Consider the following 16551-nt stretch of genomic DNA (forward strand, 5'->3'; position numbering starts at 1 on the left):
AGAATGTTCAAAGGTATTTGACGCCTACCTACTTTATGGCATATAAAAGTACTAATTCAAGGTGAATCACAGACCTGAATATTCGCGACAACTATCATACGCCTAAGAAAAATAAGACAGTATCTTCATGAGCTTGGGTAGGCAAAGACTTCTTAAAGAGCAGAAAGAAAGCATTAACTATAAAACAAAAATTCATAAATTGGATTTCACCAAAACTAAACCCTTCTTCTCATCAACAGATACTATTGAGAACAAGCAAGCTATAGAGTGGGAAAAGATACATGTGACACATAAATCTGACTATCCTTTATGTCCAGAATGCACAAAGGAGTCCTATCCAATTAAAAGGAAAAAAGGACATGAAAAGTACTGTCCATTAGTCATCAGGGAAATGCAAACTAAACCACCATGAGATACCGCCACATATCCAGGAGCATGGCCAAAATGCAACAGGTGGACAATACCAAATGTCGGCAAGGATGTTAAAAACAACCAGAGTACAATGTGCTGGCAGGAACACAAAATAGCACAATGGTTTTAGAAAACTGTTGGGCAGTTTCATAAAAAGTTAAATATGCAGCTACCATAAGACCTAGCAATTCTACTACTAGCTTTTTAATCCAAGAGAAATGAAAACATGTCCACAAAAATCCCTGTACAAGAATATTTATAGCACATTTATAATAGCCCCACGGAAACAGCTCAGGGGTCCATGAACAGAAGGATAGCTACATAAACTGTCATGCATTCAAATAGCCCGACACAACAATAAAAAGGAACAAACCAGGCTGGGCACGGTGGCTCATGCCTGTAATCCCAACACTTTGGGAGGCCGAGGTGGGTGGATCACTTGAGGTCAGGAGTTCGAGACCAGCTTGACCAACATGGTGAAACCCCATGTCTACTAAAAAAAAATACAAAAATTAACTGGGTGTGGTGGTGCATGCCTGTAATCCCAGCTACTTGGGGAGCTGAGGCAGGAGAATCCCTTGAACCCGGGAGGTGGAGGTTGCAATGAGCCAAGATCCCGCCATTGCACTCCAGCCTGGGTAACGAGCGAAACTCCAGTCTCAAAAAAACAAAACAAAAAAAAGGAAGAAACTGCTGATAATAAGCATCGACATAGATGAATCTCAGAGACATCATGCTGAGTTACAGAAGCCAAATGGTGCATGCTGTATGATTCCAACTACATGAATTTGAGGATAAGGAAAACTAGTGCAACAGAACAGGAGTGTGGTTAAAGGAGTGAGTACATTTGTCAAGCCTGATGAGACTGTATGGAATTAGATCTGTACATTTCATGATAATGTAAATTCTATCCCCTTCTCTCCAAAACAATAGTGATTAAGACTCTCGAGGTTAAGATCAAGGTGTTCAATCTAGCTTTTTAAATTCCGCAACAGACAGAATGGACGAGGTGGCCAATCCTGGACAATATAGTACTTGGCTATTTTTCATTTTTATCAGTCTAATTCAAATTGAGGTGTGAGTTTAAAATGTATTTAGGATTAGTTTGCTGATGCTAGTCATCTTTCTCCTGTCTATATTCATGTATGTTGGTGTCCATGGATTGGTATTTATTTTTTCCAAACAGGCATAGGCCTCTATGGACTGAGCCACGCGCCACCCCCATTACATTACTGAGGACGATAATTCACGTTCTGTCTCACATTCTCTAAGTGATCTTTATAACCCTTTAATACATTTTTCTTCCAAACTGAGGTTAGCTGGAAAAATTTAAGAGATTCAACAATGAGCATCTGTCCTTCCTCTATACCACTACTACAGAAAGGTATTACCTCCTAGTTTTCATTTGAAAACAACAAAACACAAGATCAATCAAATATCATTTCCCAATTGATTAAAACTACTTATACATTTTGTACATTTTATAAACAACCTCTCATCACACCAAAATATTGTTGGATTATAGTTAAAACTGGATTTATAAACCAAGTAAACTCAATAGTACTGTTTAGTCCTTCATAAATTTGGTGATAGAAAAAAAGGGACATTAACAGCTTTAGGTAAGTATAGAGCTAGCTGGCAGTTATTAATAGATTTTATTTGGCCTAATATTATGACGGCTCTTCATGTCCTGTTTTTATCTTATAAACCAAAAAATGCCAATATACCTTTACAAGTATCTTCTGAAGGGCTTCTTAAAAAAGCACCCTATGACTCAGTATTTAAGGGACAACAGCAGCTAAAGATACGCAGCAAACTGAAGTGGCCAGCTAAAAGAAAACAGATCTTTTTCACAAATACCGCAATTATATTAAATATATTTATTACGAGTATAAAATGGTTTTTAAAAAGCCCAAATGATTCTGATTTTAAAACTTGATGACAGATCCATCAAGTACAAACGTGTCATTCAATAGTGGGTATTTTTTCCTGGTCACCTCGTCCCTATTTTTTCAGAGAGATACAAATTTGCCTAATACTGTGTTTAACTTCTTCCAAGACTTACCTGAGACTCAAACTGTGGCCATGGGTATTCATTAAAAACTCTTATCACTGTGGCACAATTTCTTCTTCTGCATTTCGGAGCTTGTTTAGGAATGCTAGGTTCCAAGAAACTGTATAAATAAAGCCAATTTAGTGAGAAAACAGTGCAACCTGGTTGTCTGAAGTGCCTGATGAATTTCATCTAATGGTGTAAAGAGCACTCCCAGGTGCTTCGACAGCTTCACACAGCAGGACTGGGCGAGATTACTGACTTTGTATATGTCTATGACATTTACACACATTTGGGTATTTACTGTACATACTTTAAAATAATGGTTAGGTGCTGTCATTTTCATGATTCTGACAGTTGAGAAACCATGTTAGGGAGAGAGCTTTGTGCGACACCCTAATCAGACCGTGAAGGGACAGGTCTGAGTTGTTCATAGTGCAGAGCGAGGCATGGCCACGGTACACAGCACACACGTGATAGGCAAATATTTAATGCACTGAGCCTTTTGTGTGTAAGGATAATTAGTTACTTTAAGGTATTCGGCATACACTTTTACATTTCCATTTTACTGGTCACTGTGGGGCCTAGATACAACTGAACTGTTCAATCCTAATCAAATAAAACTACTAGTACATTCTTATACATCTCTTTGGGACAGAGTACCTCCTAATTAAAGAGTATCCAATGTAAATTTTTTATGGACAAAGTAAATGTTTATAAATATTTTGGCATTTTATAACTTTTCCTAGCATAGCTTGAGGGCTGGTAAGAAACTCAGCAGAAACAGGCTGTGGTTGGCATGAAGGCTCTCTCTCTCTGCTCTAGGGGATTTTACTCACTTTGGGACAAAAGCAATATAGTAGCATCTTTTCACTGACCAAGGTAACCAGAGTGTTGATCAGATCACACTGATACCTACAAGTGGCCAAAATTAAATGAGAAGCATGGGGGGAGGTGCCAGGAAGTGGCAGGGGTATAGAGTGTGAGAGAGAGCAGATGCATGTGAGTGTGGTGTGATGAGGGAAGCAGCTCAAGAGCTGACACTTAAACCCAGAATAATTTCAGAGGTGAAAAATTATCACCTCTCTTACTAGTGACATTGAAGAGAAAAAAAATTAGGGGTTTTCACTGATATGTTACAAGCATTTAGGCAAAAACACAACAGAAACCAAATCAAGTCACTATAAAGCAGTAAGAAAATATTTAAAAAAGACATTATCAAACTTTAGTGAATGTTATTCTGTCTCGAAAATTTAGATGTCTGTTTAAACTAAAATTTTGCCAAAAACAAATCCAAAGTGAAAAAGTAGCAATTTTAGTAAAGACATTAACAAATATTATGCAGATATAGATACACATATGAATAATGCAAGAGATTTACAGAAATGTAGTTTTGGCATTTTTACTTGGATTTTTTAAAGAAAGTGAATACAAATATCTTTGTACACAAATTCTCATTCTGGAGAAATAGGATGTAGAATTAAAAGGTGCCAACATCTCCCTTCTTAAAAATAACATTGAAACGGGTAACTGTACCTGTTAAATCTCCTGGTTGGCAACTTTTAAAATCTGGCTTCCACCTAACTCCACAAATTTGACAAAGTTATTTTTGTTTGTGTAAGTGATACTGGTTATCCACTTCCAGTACATGTACCATTTGGCCAGCGGTCCATAAATAATATTAACATTTTCAATGTAGAAATCTTAAAGTTCTAAAGGGAAATACTGCTCAGTAGATAAATTCTCCTGGAATTTCTTGTAGCAAAGGTTCCTCAAATTTAAATCGTTTGGAAATGGCCTTTTGCTCCATTTTCTCTTTTTCAGACTGTCTGCATTGTCCTAGAGTATATGAAGTAACTACAATTAACTCTTCGGTTACAATGGATTCTTCGGTTTCTGATTTGTCGGTATCTGAATTAATTTCAGGCACAGAATGACCTTCTTGGAGGGCATTTGCTTCTTCTTGTGCCTTTTCCATCCTGAAAGAAGGCTCTTGAATACTGCTCTGTGTCAACCAGGGGTGCTTTAGACATTCTTCAGCAGTGGCTCGATCTCTGTAAAGATACATGTTTTACAGTTAAGACATGTTAGAACCTCAATTAAAATTAGAGCATAAGGTACTGTATTTATTGTATTATATTTTGGGAAGTCTGACAAGTTGGCAAAAATCTTACTGTGATTCCTGAATAAAACTATTAGTCTTGGAATTTGGGTGCAATTTCCCACAATGCTGAAAATTTTGTGAAAATGTTGAAATATTTTAAGTAAGTTATATCTGAAACACTCTCTTGAGAGACACCAAGAACAGATGGGAAGTATCTGCTAGAGATTAGCTGTCATTTCACTGTCAATTTCTACTAACCATGAATTATGAGTGCTATTTACTGCCATGACACATTTGCAATAATACAGTTTTGCTAATTAATATTTAAATCCTGTTATACTGAGGTATGGTTCACATTTTCTCAAAATATTTTCATTTTTGCCCCTTTTTCTTTCAAGTTATATTAAGCCAAGGGTTTCACCTAGATTTATGTCAACATTTTTGTGTTTCCATTTTGGTGTTTTAGATGTTGAACTATTTGTGGTTGGAGGAGATTCAATAAAAAACTGACAAGATCAATATTAAACTAATAAAAATAATACTTACTCAGGTTTCTTAACTAAAAGTGTCCTGATGAAATCAACAGCCGACTCAGACAAAACATCAAATTCTTCCTCAGAATAACTTAAATTCATCTGTGAGATGTTTAAGAATGTTTCTTGTTTATCGTTGCCTAAGAAAGGTGATATTCCTGTAAGCATGACATATGTTAACACTCCAATGCTCCTAAATTAGAAAGAAAATAAAAGAAAAATTTAGTACCATACTCATTTCTTGAAACTAATTTGATCAATTTTTCATTAATAAGTCTTACCACATATCTGTTGCCATGCTTATAGGATCATAACTAAGAATTTCAGGAGCTAGTATCAGAAAGAGAAGAAAACATTTAGTTTTGTGGAAAAAAAATCCTAATTTGTTCTGAGAGATAAAAAATTAAGCATTAGAAACTATAAGGCACTATTCAATGTTTGGGCTAAAATGAAAGGTTACCATAAATTAATATGAATTAATATAAAGCCTAACTAGATGTTTGTAATTAACTTGTTTACTTTTCACACTTCTACCCACCATTGTTGAGTCCCTAGTATTTTACAAATATAAATATTTTAAAAACACCAAATATAAACTGACAGTTTCTGTGTTATCAAGCATTGTCTCTATCAGATCATGGCTTTTAAAACTTTCTCAATGCCACTGACATTTCTCCTTCTCCATTGCGTCACCCTCACCCGTGGCACTTTCTCCTCTCACCTGGGCCTTTTCAACTACTTGTCCCACCCCTCTGATCTATTCTTTCTGTTGGAGTCAGAGTGAGCTTTTTAAAACATCTACCCATTAACAAAAAGTCAACAAGGTTAAAAAAAAAATTTGGGCATTCTGAGACTGCAGGCATGGGACAAAGGCAACTAAGTTGCATCTATAGAATTGAGAAAAATAATATGCTTTGAGGCTGGGTGCCCAGCACTTTGCAAGGCCAAGGTGGGAGGATCGCTTGAACCAGGAGTTCAAGACCAGCCTGGGCAACATAATGAGACTCTGTCTCTACAAAAAATAAACAAAAGCTAGCCGAGTGTCATAGTGCATGCCTGTAGACCCAGCTACTGGGGAGGCTGAGGTGGGAGGATCACTTGAGCCTGGGAGGTCAAGGCTGCAGTGAGCCGAGATAGTGCCAGTGCACTCCAGCCTGGGTGATAGGGTGAGACCGTGTCTCACAAAAAAAAAAAAAAAAAAAAAAAAATTTTGATATAAATTGCTGCCACACATAAACACAATAGAAAGACACTGTCAAATATGCAACAATTCAGGAAAAGTATTATAAAAATGCTGCTTAAAAAAATCTACTCACAATCCACTTAAGATAATTTTTTTTCAAAACTATACAAATAAGGAGGCTAAACTATTAAAATGCAGTCAATAAGTACTGAATCCACGGAAAAACAGATCAAAGACTAAAAAACTGTGGTAATTACAATTAAAAAAGGAATGAAAATGTTCTATTTCTATGAAAAAACGAAATACTCAAGGTCATATATCTACTACTAATTTGTGACAAACCCCCATAGAATGAGTGGGAGGAAGAGGTTGGAAAGGAAATGTTAGGTATGCTAATCTCCTAAATTTTGATTTCTGAAATGGTTGAGTGAGAAACAGAGGTTGTGAATGTTAAAGTTTCAAAAGAAATGACTAGGAAATTAAAAATGAAATGCATAGCATCCAAATTACCGGGGAAGAAACAGTAAAACAGAGACCACAAAGCAAGACTGTGGGAGGAAGGGTACAGGAAATACCAATAGCTTACTTTTTTGAGTGCTTATTATGTGCTGAATATTGATTTAAGGGCTTTGTACAGCAAATCCAATGAAATCCTTACAAATTCCCTATGAGGTCGGTACTATTACTAGCCCCTTTTTATGGACAGAGGAATCTGAGATATAAAGAGATTTAAGGGCCAAGGTCACATAGATGACAAGTACAGGGTCAGAACTCACACCAGTTTCTGTGTGTATGTAAAATGACTGTGGGAGGCACAAACTCACCTTTTAAAAGGTGAGTCATGGAAGGAAAAAGAGGAGAGTCCCTTTGTTTTTCTGTATTATGTACTTTTGAATCATTTTTAGTTTTTTTCTTTTTGGATTGAGCTTGTACTTCCATTATAATGTTTTGAGATGGGGAAAGGCTCTTGATAGAAAATTTAAAATTTACTAAGGAACAGAAAGCTCTAAAACAAATCACTATCCTGGGCAACACAGTGAGACCCTTCTTTACCAAAAAAACAAAAAACTGGCCCGCTGTGCTGGCACGTGCCTGTGGTCCCAGCTACTCGGGAGGCTGAGGCAGGAGGAGCTCAAGTTGGGAGCTGCAACAAGCTATGATGGTGCCACTGCATTCCAGCCTGGGTGGCAGAGTGAGACTCTCTCAAACAACAACAAAGAAAGCATTAAAACAAAACAAAAACCCACCTCATTCAGGGAAATAATTACTATTTTGATTTTTCAGCTCACAGACCTACATTCTGCAGTCTTGTGTATTTCAGCTTATAATGGTACCCATTAAATTTGGCTAAAACACTTGGGTTGCTGCTTTCCCTAAAGAAACACTATTAAGTCATCTCCCAAAAACTTACTTAGTGGTCATGATGCATATTAGTCAGCATACTGAAAATTAAGTATTCTGGCCCATTAAAATATATAAAAAAATTTAAAGCTTGTTTCTGTGCCTGTGTCATCTTTTATTATCTAATTAAGGATCTTTTTAAAAATCTCTGAATTATTTTTTGGACTACCATTGCCATACGGGTTTGTTTTCTTCAACCCTATTGGCCCTCCTGAGTCTTTCTGTGCTCCGGATAGCTCTTTTCTTGTAACATCCTCAGTCTTTCAAGAACTACTCACTCCTTTTACCCTCTTCTCTGAAAGGAGACCCCGCCCTCTTCATTCCCCCTCTTCTAGCCTATATTTGCTCACTTCACACTTCTACCCTCAGGCAGAGAGTCTTCCCTCAGGCCCAGGCCACAGCCTTCTCCATTCCTGCCACGGCCGCCCTCCTCTTCTCCCAGTCTGCTGGCAGCCTAGGTGACTTCCACACTGATGTCCATGACCCAGACAGCCTACCTTCACAGTTTCTTGATTCCCTGGTCTAAAAAACTGCCTGTCCAGCCTTACATCCAAGGCCTCATAATTACAAAGAGCTATTTCACCACTGAAATTTTAAATATTAATATTCTTCTTTCTTTTTTTTTGAGATGGAGTCTCACTCTGTTGCCCAAGCTGGAGTGCAGTGGCATGATCTTGGCTCACTGCAAGCTCCGCCTCCCAGGTTCACACCATTCTCCTGCCTCAGCCTCCCGAGTGGTGCGCACCAACACGCCTGGCTAATTTTTGCATTTTTAGTAGAGATGGGTTTTGCCATGTTGGCCAGGCTGGTCTCAGATTCCTGGCCTCAAGTGATCTGCCCACCTTGGCCTCCCAAAGTGCTGGGATTACAGGCGTGAGCCACTGCACCTGGCCTAAATATTAATATTCTAATCTCTGGTCACAACCTCTCAATTTCACAGCCTTATTCTATAGATACCTTAAAAAAACCCATCAAACTATTAATCTTCCAAACTTCAATTTTCCTCAGTCTTATCAAAGAAAGTAATAGTTGACTTCTTTGATGATAGGCCTAGACCTATGGAGTATCATCATAAAGCTGCTTTCTTGCCGCTACCTTCAATGTTTAAGCTCCTTTTTCTTTCTGCCAGAAGCACTCAACCATGGATCCAACCAAATGCCCTCTCTGCTCCACACTTTTGTGGAACCTCAGACTTGGCAATTCCTTTGTCAGTGTTTGTTATCAACCAGAACATCCTTAAAGGTCCTTACTTGTTAAATATCCTCCCAACCTCAGATAAGCTAATATCCTACTTTGTTAAGAAAATCCTCTCCTAGGCCGGGCACGGTGGCTCACGCTTGTAATCCCAGCACTTTGGGAGGCTGAGGCGGGCGGATCACGAGGTCAGGAGATCGAGACCACGGTGAAACGCCGTCTCTACTAAAAAATACAAAAAATTAGCCGGGCGTGGTGGTGGGCGCCTGTAGTCCCAGCTACTCGGAGAGGCTGAGAAAGAATGGCGTGAACCCGGGAGGCGGAGCTTGCAGTGAGCCGAGATTGCGCCACTGCACTCCAGCCTGGGCGACAGAGCAAGACTCCGTCTCAAAAAAAAAAAAAAAGAAAAGAAAATCCTCTCCTATTCCTTTTAGAAGTAATCCCTTCAAATTCTCTTAGCTCTGTAGTGAAGAGATAGTGAAGAGATCACCAGTTTGGTATCTTACTCTTGAAAGTTTTCCACTGTAAAATGTAATCCAAAGGAATAAATCTCTGATGGTAGAATTTCAACATAGTAGATAGCTGGCTCCACTATGAGTCATGCCACATGGACAAGTCCCCTAATGAAGGTGATGCCTGACCCCAGAGCAAAACTACTTTTATGAATACTTACCCACATATTCAGGGGTACCCATAATTTCTCGGAGCTCTTCACTGTTCTTCAATATTCTTGAAAGGCCAAAATCAACAATCTTAATGTCACCCAATGGAGATTCGCTTGTTAACAGAATATTCTGAGGCTAAAAAACAACATACCCCCCAAAAATCAATACAACTATGATTACACAAAACATGTAGCCCATAAAACATATATTTCACCTGTGAAACTGAGACTGAGGAATTTAACAGTAAACAGTCATTTGTTAAAGAAACATTTTTACAATATACTTCCTATGTATAAGGCAGCAGGCCTGTACTCTCTTGTATTTTCAATCTCTTCCCCTACCCTGGCTCTTCCTCAGCATATAACTATGTTTCTATCCCTACCTTATGGAAACCATTCCCCATGACCCTGAATCTCCTTCCAGGCAGCACACTTACCTCCTACTATTCCCTCAAAGCTCAGCTTCTTGAAAGCATGGTCAAGCACAATTGGTATTGTTTTCTCAGTGCAACGAAATCTCTTTTGCCCGCTTGACTGAATCTGCCTTCATTAAGGTCACAATAACTTCAATAATCAAAGACCCACCAAATCCCGTCTGTGTCTTTCAGGGAGTATTTTGCATGCAATGATTTCTGTAGCACTGGGCACTGTCAAGCATCCTTGTATTGTTGAAATTCCTCCCCATTTTCTCCACCTTGGGTCTCTTCCTTCTTCTACAGATCCCTCACTATTTTCTCAATGTTTTCCTTCTGTCCTCCTTTTAAATATTTGTGTTGTTCAGGATCTCTCGCTGCATGGCCCTCTTCTCCCACCACTCTGCATTCTATTTTGGAGCAATTTCATCTACTTCCAAAGCTTCAGCTGCCACTTACATACTGATGACTTTTACCCTAAGTTCTCTCTGGACTTGTGAGTGGGGACATGTGGGGTGAGGACATGTACAGTAATGGGAAAGAGCTCCCCAGAGCCACAGAATCAGTGAGGTTCATATCCGTGGAGTCATTTTTACCCAATGGAAAATAACCTAAGATACTTTCACATAAAAAGACAAGCAAATATATTATGGACCAGAATGTAAAATTCATTAAATTTTTAAAACACGAAATTTGAAAGTTTGTGTTTGCATTATAAAGGGTCCTCACTTAATGTTTTCTGCCATGAAGAATATTTCCAAAGGTAAGCTGAGAAACATTGGTAAATTACAAATACTTCACTATAACACCCAGTGTTTTAAGATTGGGCCTCTGCTTCCTTTTCAAGATTAATCTCCTGTCATGGCTCCAAAGGCAATCTGTGCTCCAAATCAAACAGTCTGTAATCCCTAAATAACACAGCTACTCCCACATCTCATGCCTTTGCACATGTACTGCCTTTGTTCAGGACGCCCTCTCCCCTTTTCTCCCTGACAGATTTATTCTCATCCCTCATTCCATGCATGATGGGTCTCAATAAAGAACCAATTCCTCTGTAAAGCCTGCCCTGGCCTCCCCTGCTCCTTCCAGGGAGGGCTTGATGGCTGCCCGATCCCTGCTCCACAGCATGGTATACACAGCATGCTTACTCCATTGTTTTGTTAGCTATTTGTTTCTGTCTCCATCACATTGGTCCCCTAGATGTATAGAATGAATGTTCACATTTCCTTTCCTTCCATTCATATTCTGCCCCTCCATCTGACTTCTGTCCTCTCATTCCACTACAAATCACAAAATCCAGTGATATTTTTCAATGCTTTCTTCTGGACCACTCCCTTAGCAGTGTTTGACAAAGTTAACCACTCCTTCCTTGTTTATATATTATTTTTCTCTTGGCTCCCCATGACAAAACACTGTCCTGGCTTTCTTCCTATCTCTGGCTGTGTCTTCCATCTCCTCTGATGGGCCACCTTCTTTTACCCGGTCCACTGGATGCTGGGTTTCTCAAGGCTTGATCTTGAGGCCTTTCCTCTTTTTACTCCAAACTCTCAGCTTGCATGATCTGCACCCAAGGCTTAAATATCACCTACACCTTAAGACTCACAATGTTTTTCTCTCTTTCAGACCTCTTCAACCAGCTGCTTACCTATTATCTCCCCTTTGATGTCTCAAAGGTACCTCAAATTCAACATGACCAAAAACAGACTCCTATTTTCCTTCCTAAATCAGATTCTCCCTATGCCAATGACAGGCATCTCAGTGAATGCTACGGTCATACCTCAGAATAGGAGAGAACATTAACAATCATCTTGTCCATTCCGTTCCTCCCCCCTCTTCCATTTAGCTAACATGTCACTGCAGTTTATTTTAAATACTAAATTCCAAGCATTTCTAGACTTTCCCTATTTCTCTCCATCTACAAAAAATTAAAGCTACGTTTCTTGCTGTATTGCAATGGCCTCTTCAAAGGTTTGCTAGGATCTATTTTGCCCACATTGCAGCCAGAAGATTCTTTTGTATTACATAAATTGGATCTGTTGACCCCTTTCCTAAACCCTTCCACAGCCTCCCACTGCTCTTAGACAACCTCCAAACTCCTTCGCATGGTGTGCATGTCCTGAGGTCCAGCTTCTGCCTAACTAGCTCTCCAGACTCATCATATGCCATGATCCCCCTGGCTCCATGAAGCTGGGTCCGACGGGACACTTTCCAGTCTCATACTTGCCATGTTCCCTCTCACAAGAGTGAATTTGTATATCGTATTCCCTCAGTCTAGAACACTTTTTTCTGTTCTTCTTTGCCTAGTCTCAACTTGGTGAGAAGGCCTAAGATGGTAGTGAAACAGATTACAACAATTTCCATCGATGAGAGGGGCTACAGTATGAAAAACGAAATTGAGGCATAGATGGTCCCTCTTTTTTTGAGGCGGAGTCTTGCTCTTTTGCCCAGGCTGGAGTGCAGTGGCGTGATCTCAGGCTCACTGCAAGCTCCACCTCCCGGGTTCAGGCCATTTTCCTGCCTCAGCCTCCCGAGTAGCTGGGACTACAGAGGCCCGCCACCACACCCGGCTAATTTTTTGTATTTTTAGTAGAGATGGGGTTTCACCGTGTTAGCCAGGATGGTCTTGATCTCCTGACCTCGTGATCCACCTGCCTCAGCCTCCCAAAGTGCTGGGATTACAGGCGTGAGCCACCGTGCCCGGCCAGACGGTCCCGCTTTTTAAAAAGGGTCTTACCTTCTACCCAACCATCCATCCTACCCTTTTCTATTATGAAAATGCCTGTAGGTTTATCAGTCTGAATTCAGAGAACGGGAAGAATCTACAGCTTCATGAGGACAGAAGCCACAGCACTGATTACTCTTTTGTCACTGTGATCAGTGCCTACCACACATTTATATTTGTTGGGTGAATGAATAGAAGAAACATAACTAAAAAAATTAAGAGGGTGTCCATTTTGTGTTAGGACTAGTGGTAGTATAAATATTAGCAATAAGAACGCCCTACTATCAGAGTTTATAATCAAGAGAAAATAGATGGACCTGCCAGGCTCAAGTCACTCTTCTGGGAATTGCACCATGAGAGCAATATATACAAAGTGCTCAGGCAATAAATATATCAGAGTGATTAATTCTGCCCTGGAAAATTACAGAGGAGATACGTGAGCAGACCCTGAAGGATAAAAAGACTTCCTCATTTTTTCAACAAATATTTATTGATTGCCTAATGAGCTAGGCCCTGGGGAAATAACAGAAAACAAGACACCAGTCCTCTCTTTTGGAGCCCTGCATCTTAATGTAGACAAATAAGTACACCTCAGGTCACTTTAAGCACTATGGGGAACTCAAAGCAGGGTGATGGGTGAGAGTGGTTGCTTGGGGTGTGTGCATGGGCATGCTATCTTTAGGGGAGTCAGAGAAGGCCTCTCTAAGAAGGCAACCTGAAGGAGGAGAGGACAATGTTAAAAAAGAGCCAGTCACGGCTCAGTGTCCTGGAGGGGTTGGGGTAAGCAGGAAGCACTCCAGGTAGAGGGAAGAGAAGTATAGAGGCCGTACTGCTGTGGAGCATCTGCAGGAAATCCCGTGTGGCTGGAGGACAGCACAGGGCAAAAGGGGTACGAGTGGTGGGAGGCATGAGGTTGGAAAGGAAATGGCTAGGAGGCCACAGGGCTTTGTAGGCTATTCTGGAGTAAATGGCGGGAGGCAGGCCACATTTTCTTTGTTAATTAGCTTCTAGCTAATTCTTCAGGAAAAAAACACCTATGTACCATCATGACTATGAGTCCTCAGACTTTTCAAGGCAATTTTAGTTTTCATATGTTAATAAAATACTATAGTACAACAAAAGGGCTGGGTGCAGTGGCTCACATCTGTAATTCCAGCAATTTGGGAGGCCGAGGTGAGTGGATTGTTTGAGCTTAGGAGTTCAAGACCAGCCTGGGCAACATGATGAAAACCTGTCTCCACCAAAAATACAAAAAATTAGCCAGGCATGGTGGTGTACACCTGTAGTCCCAGCTACTTGGGAGGCCGAGGTGGGAGGATCACTTGAGCCTGGGAGGCAGAGGTTGCAGTGAGCCGAGATAGTGCCACTGCACTCCAATCTGGGTAACAGAGTAAGACCCTGTCAAAAACAAAAAACAAAACAAAAACTATAGTCACCACAAAATGTCTGTTATTCAGGCAAATTTGATAAGGAGGGGTTTGGTTCAGTGATACATATTCATAATTGAATGTTTTGCCCTTTTGAGTACACACAAAATGCCAGGTGAAATACTGCTAGGGAAAATCTTCACCAAATCTTGAGATTTTCTTGTGATTAGTAAACATGTACATTCTATGAATGTTCTTAAATACCATTTGTTCCCTTAAAATATTTTAAATGTTTTTCCCTTTTATGTGTTTACACTTTATATTCCCTGAGAAATGCTTTCTTTAGTTACTATGCAAAAACTAATTGGTTTGATGGTAATGTTGTAAATCCTAAATTAGCGTGATCAAATTATTAAAATCTTACTGTATGAGAAGTCTAGGCCCTGTTACATGCATCTATGATACACCAATGTGAGAGACTTTCTAAATATGAAGTTAAACAACTGAGAGAGAGGTTGCTAGAATAAACACATTTCTCATAAAATCAGAGCTATTTCATGGGATTTCAGTTAATATTTATTATGTGGCCTTTACCAACTAACTGTGACCTATTTTGACCACAGGGCTATTTTTAAAAATAGATTTTGCTTCTCTAAATGAAATATATGTACAATTACAGGACTATAATCTCTGTTAGTTCTTCGATGGTGAAATATATCTACTTCCAATAAGCTGAAATACATGTCCTGAAAACAAAGCTAAGTACCTCAGCATTTACAATTTAGTTAAACTTCCTTCCAGTTCATGATAAAGAAGTTGTGGCACACAAAACCTAGTTCTATTTAAAATGTATGAATCCCAGGTAGTGAGGGAGAGAAAGAAGCAAGGTCAATCAATAGAGAGGTGATGACAGTGGAATAAGCAGAAAACCTGCAGACGGTCCATAAATAGATGGTGGCTGTAGGGAAGTCTTTTATTTATCTCAGTAACTTCATCTTTGTACATAATCCATTTTACATTTACTGAACAATCACCACTGGAGAAGATTTAGCGGCTAAGATCATTGTAAAGTTGAGGTTAACCTGCTCAATAAGGCTTAGGGTATCATGGAAAGGGTTTTAAGGAACATTTTATCAGACAATTAAAGTTCTAGTACATTAACTATTAAAACCCAGGCAAGAGTAGAGAAATAGGTTAATAATCCTGTCTAAATTAATTTGGGGGGCTGTTTAGGAATGTTTTTGTTACCCCTGCTTAAATTTAAATCTCATACGGAAAGTCCCAGCTTCTGGCTACTTTTTTTGAAATTAATTTTTAGAAATTAATGTTTTAATAAAAAAAGTTTTTGAGACAGGATCTGTTTCCCAAGCTGGAATGCAGGGGTGCAATCATAGCTCACTGCAGCCTCGAACTCCTGAGCTCAGGCAATCCTCCCGCCTCAGCTTCCTCCGTAGCTGGGACTAAAGGCGCATGCCACCATGGCTGGCTGATTTTTTAAATTTTTTGTAGAGACGAGGTCTCACTATGTTGCCTGGGCTGGTCTCAAACTCCTGGGCTCATGTGGTCCTTCTACCTCAGCCTCCCAAAGTGCTGGGATTACAGGTGTGAGCCACCACACCTGGCCGCCTTCTAGTCTACTTTTAACCATGAGCATTAACTAGGTGGAAAAGTTAGTGATAGAATCCTAGTATAGTTGTCCCATGGTATCTGGTGGGGATTGGTTCAGGGACTCCTTGCAGATACCAAAATCTGTGATGCTCAAATTCCTGATAGGAAATGGTATAGTATTTGCATATAACCTAAGCACATCCTCCTGTAAATTTTAAATCATCTCTAGGTTACTCAGAATAGCTAGTATAATACCACACATCACTTCATTTGTGTGGATTCAATGAAATACTCGGTGGGGGGCCAATTCAAGTTTAGCTTTTTGGAACTTTGTGGAATTTTCTTCCCCCTGAATATTTTCAACCTGTGGTTGGTTGAATCCCTGGATGCAGAGGGCTGACTGTACTAACACTGCTGAAAGACTGAACCAGTACAACACCATTTGAAGAAAAAAGAGCAATGGATTTTAAGACCAGATTTCTTTGTGCTATTTTTGGTCAGTCCTCCCTCCCTCTGACAGGACTAAAACCAGGCCACTCTACTGACTGACTAATTCACCAAATTATTGAGACTGTTTTGGTACTTTCAGTTGGTTTTGTTCTGACTTTGCCAGGGTTGTTGTTTCTCAGATTTGCAATTTCTGCAACATTTTATATATTAAATGAATGGGCTTTCTCTTAATCATGGTTTGTTTTTTCTATTTTTGTGGCTGTATGGACTCATACTTTTACAGACTCCTAAATCTGCATCTGCTACTCCTTCCCCCATCCCAAGAAATTTCCCAGCTCAGTTTAAGATATTTGGCTGACAGTCTTCAGTGAATCAGTCTTTTGGCAAATTGATCATTCAGGCTCTGCACCAAAGCCAAACAGTGTATTTCCCATAGCATCAATTATAT

General features: G+C 39.6%; 1 protein-coding gene across 2 annotated transcripts in view; it reads right to left on the reverse strand.

Annotated features, from left to right (window-relative positions):
• Positions 1-3850: 3850 nt before the first annotated feature.
• Positions 3851-16551, reverse strand: part of STK17A (serine/threonine kinase 17a) — a 39927-nt gene continuing 27226 nt past the window's right edge. For both annotated transcript variants that reach the window (XM_032758250.2, XM_058445415.1), the window contains 4 exons: positions 9553-9679; positions 5383-5431; positions 5115-5294; positions 3851-4518 (listed from right to left, as the gene is read on the reverse strand). In XM_032758250.2, coding sequence (XP_032614141.1) covers positions 4194-4518; positions 5115-5294; positions 5383-5431; positions 9553-9679 — 681 coding nt within the window. In that variant the 3' untranslated portion in view covers positions 3851-4193. The remainder of the gene's footprint in view (positions 4519-5114; positions 5295-5382; positions 5432-9552; positions 9680-16551) is intronic.

The sequence above is a fragment of the Hylobates moloch genome, unplaced genomic scaffold (genome assembly GCF_009828535.3).
Source record: "Hylobates moloch isolate HMO894 unplaced genomic scaffold, HMol_V3 SCAFFOLD_1, whole genome shotgun sequence".
NCBI classification, from domain to species: domain Eukaryota; kingdom Metazoa; phylum Chordata; class Mammalia; order Primates; family Hylobatidae; genus Hylobates; species Hylobates moloch.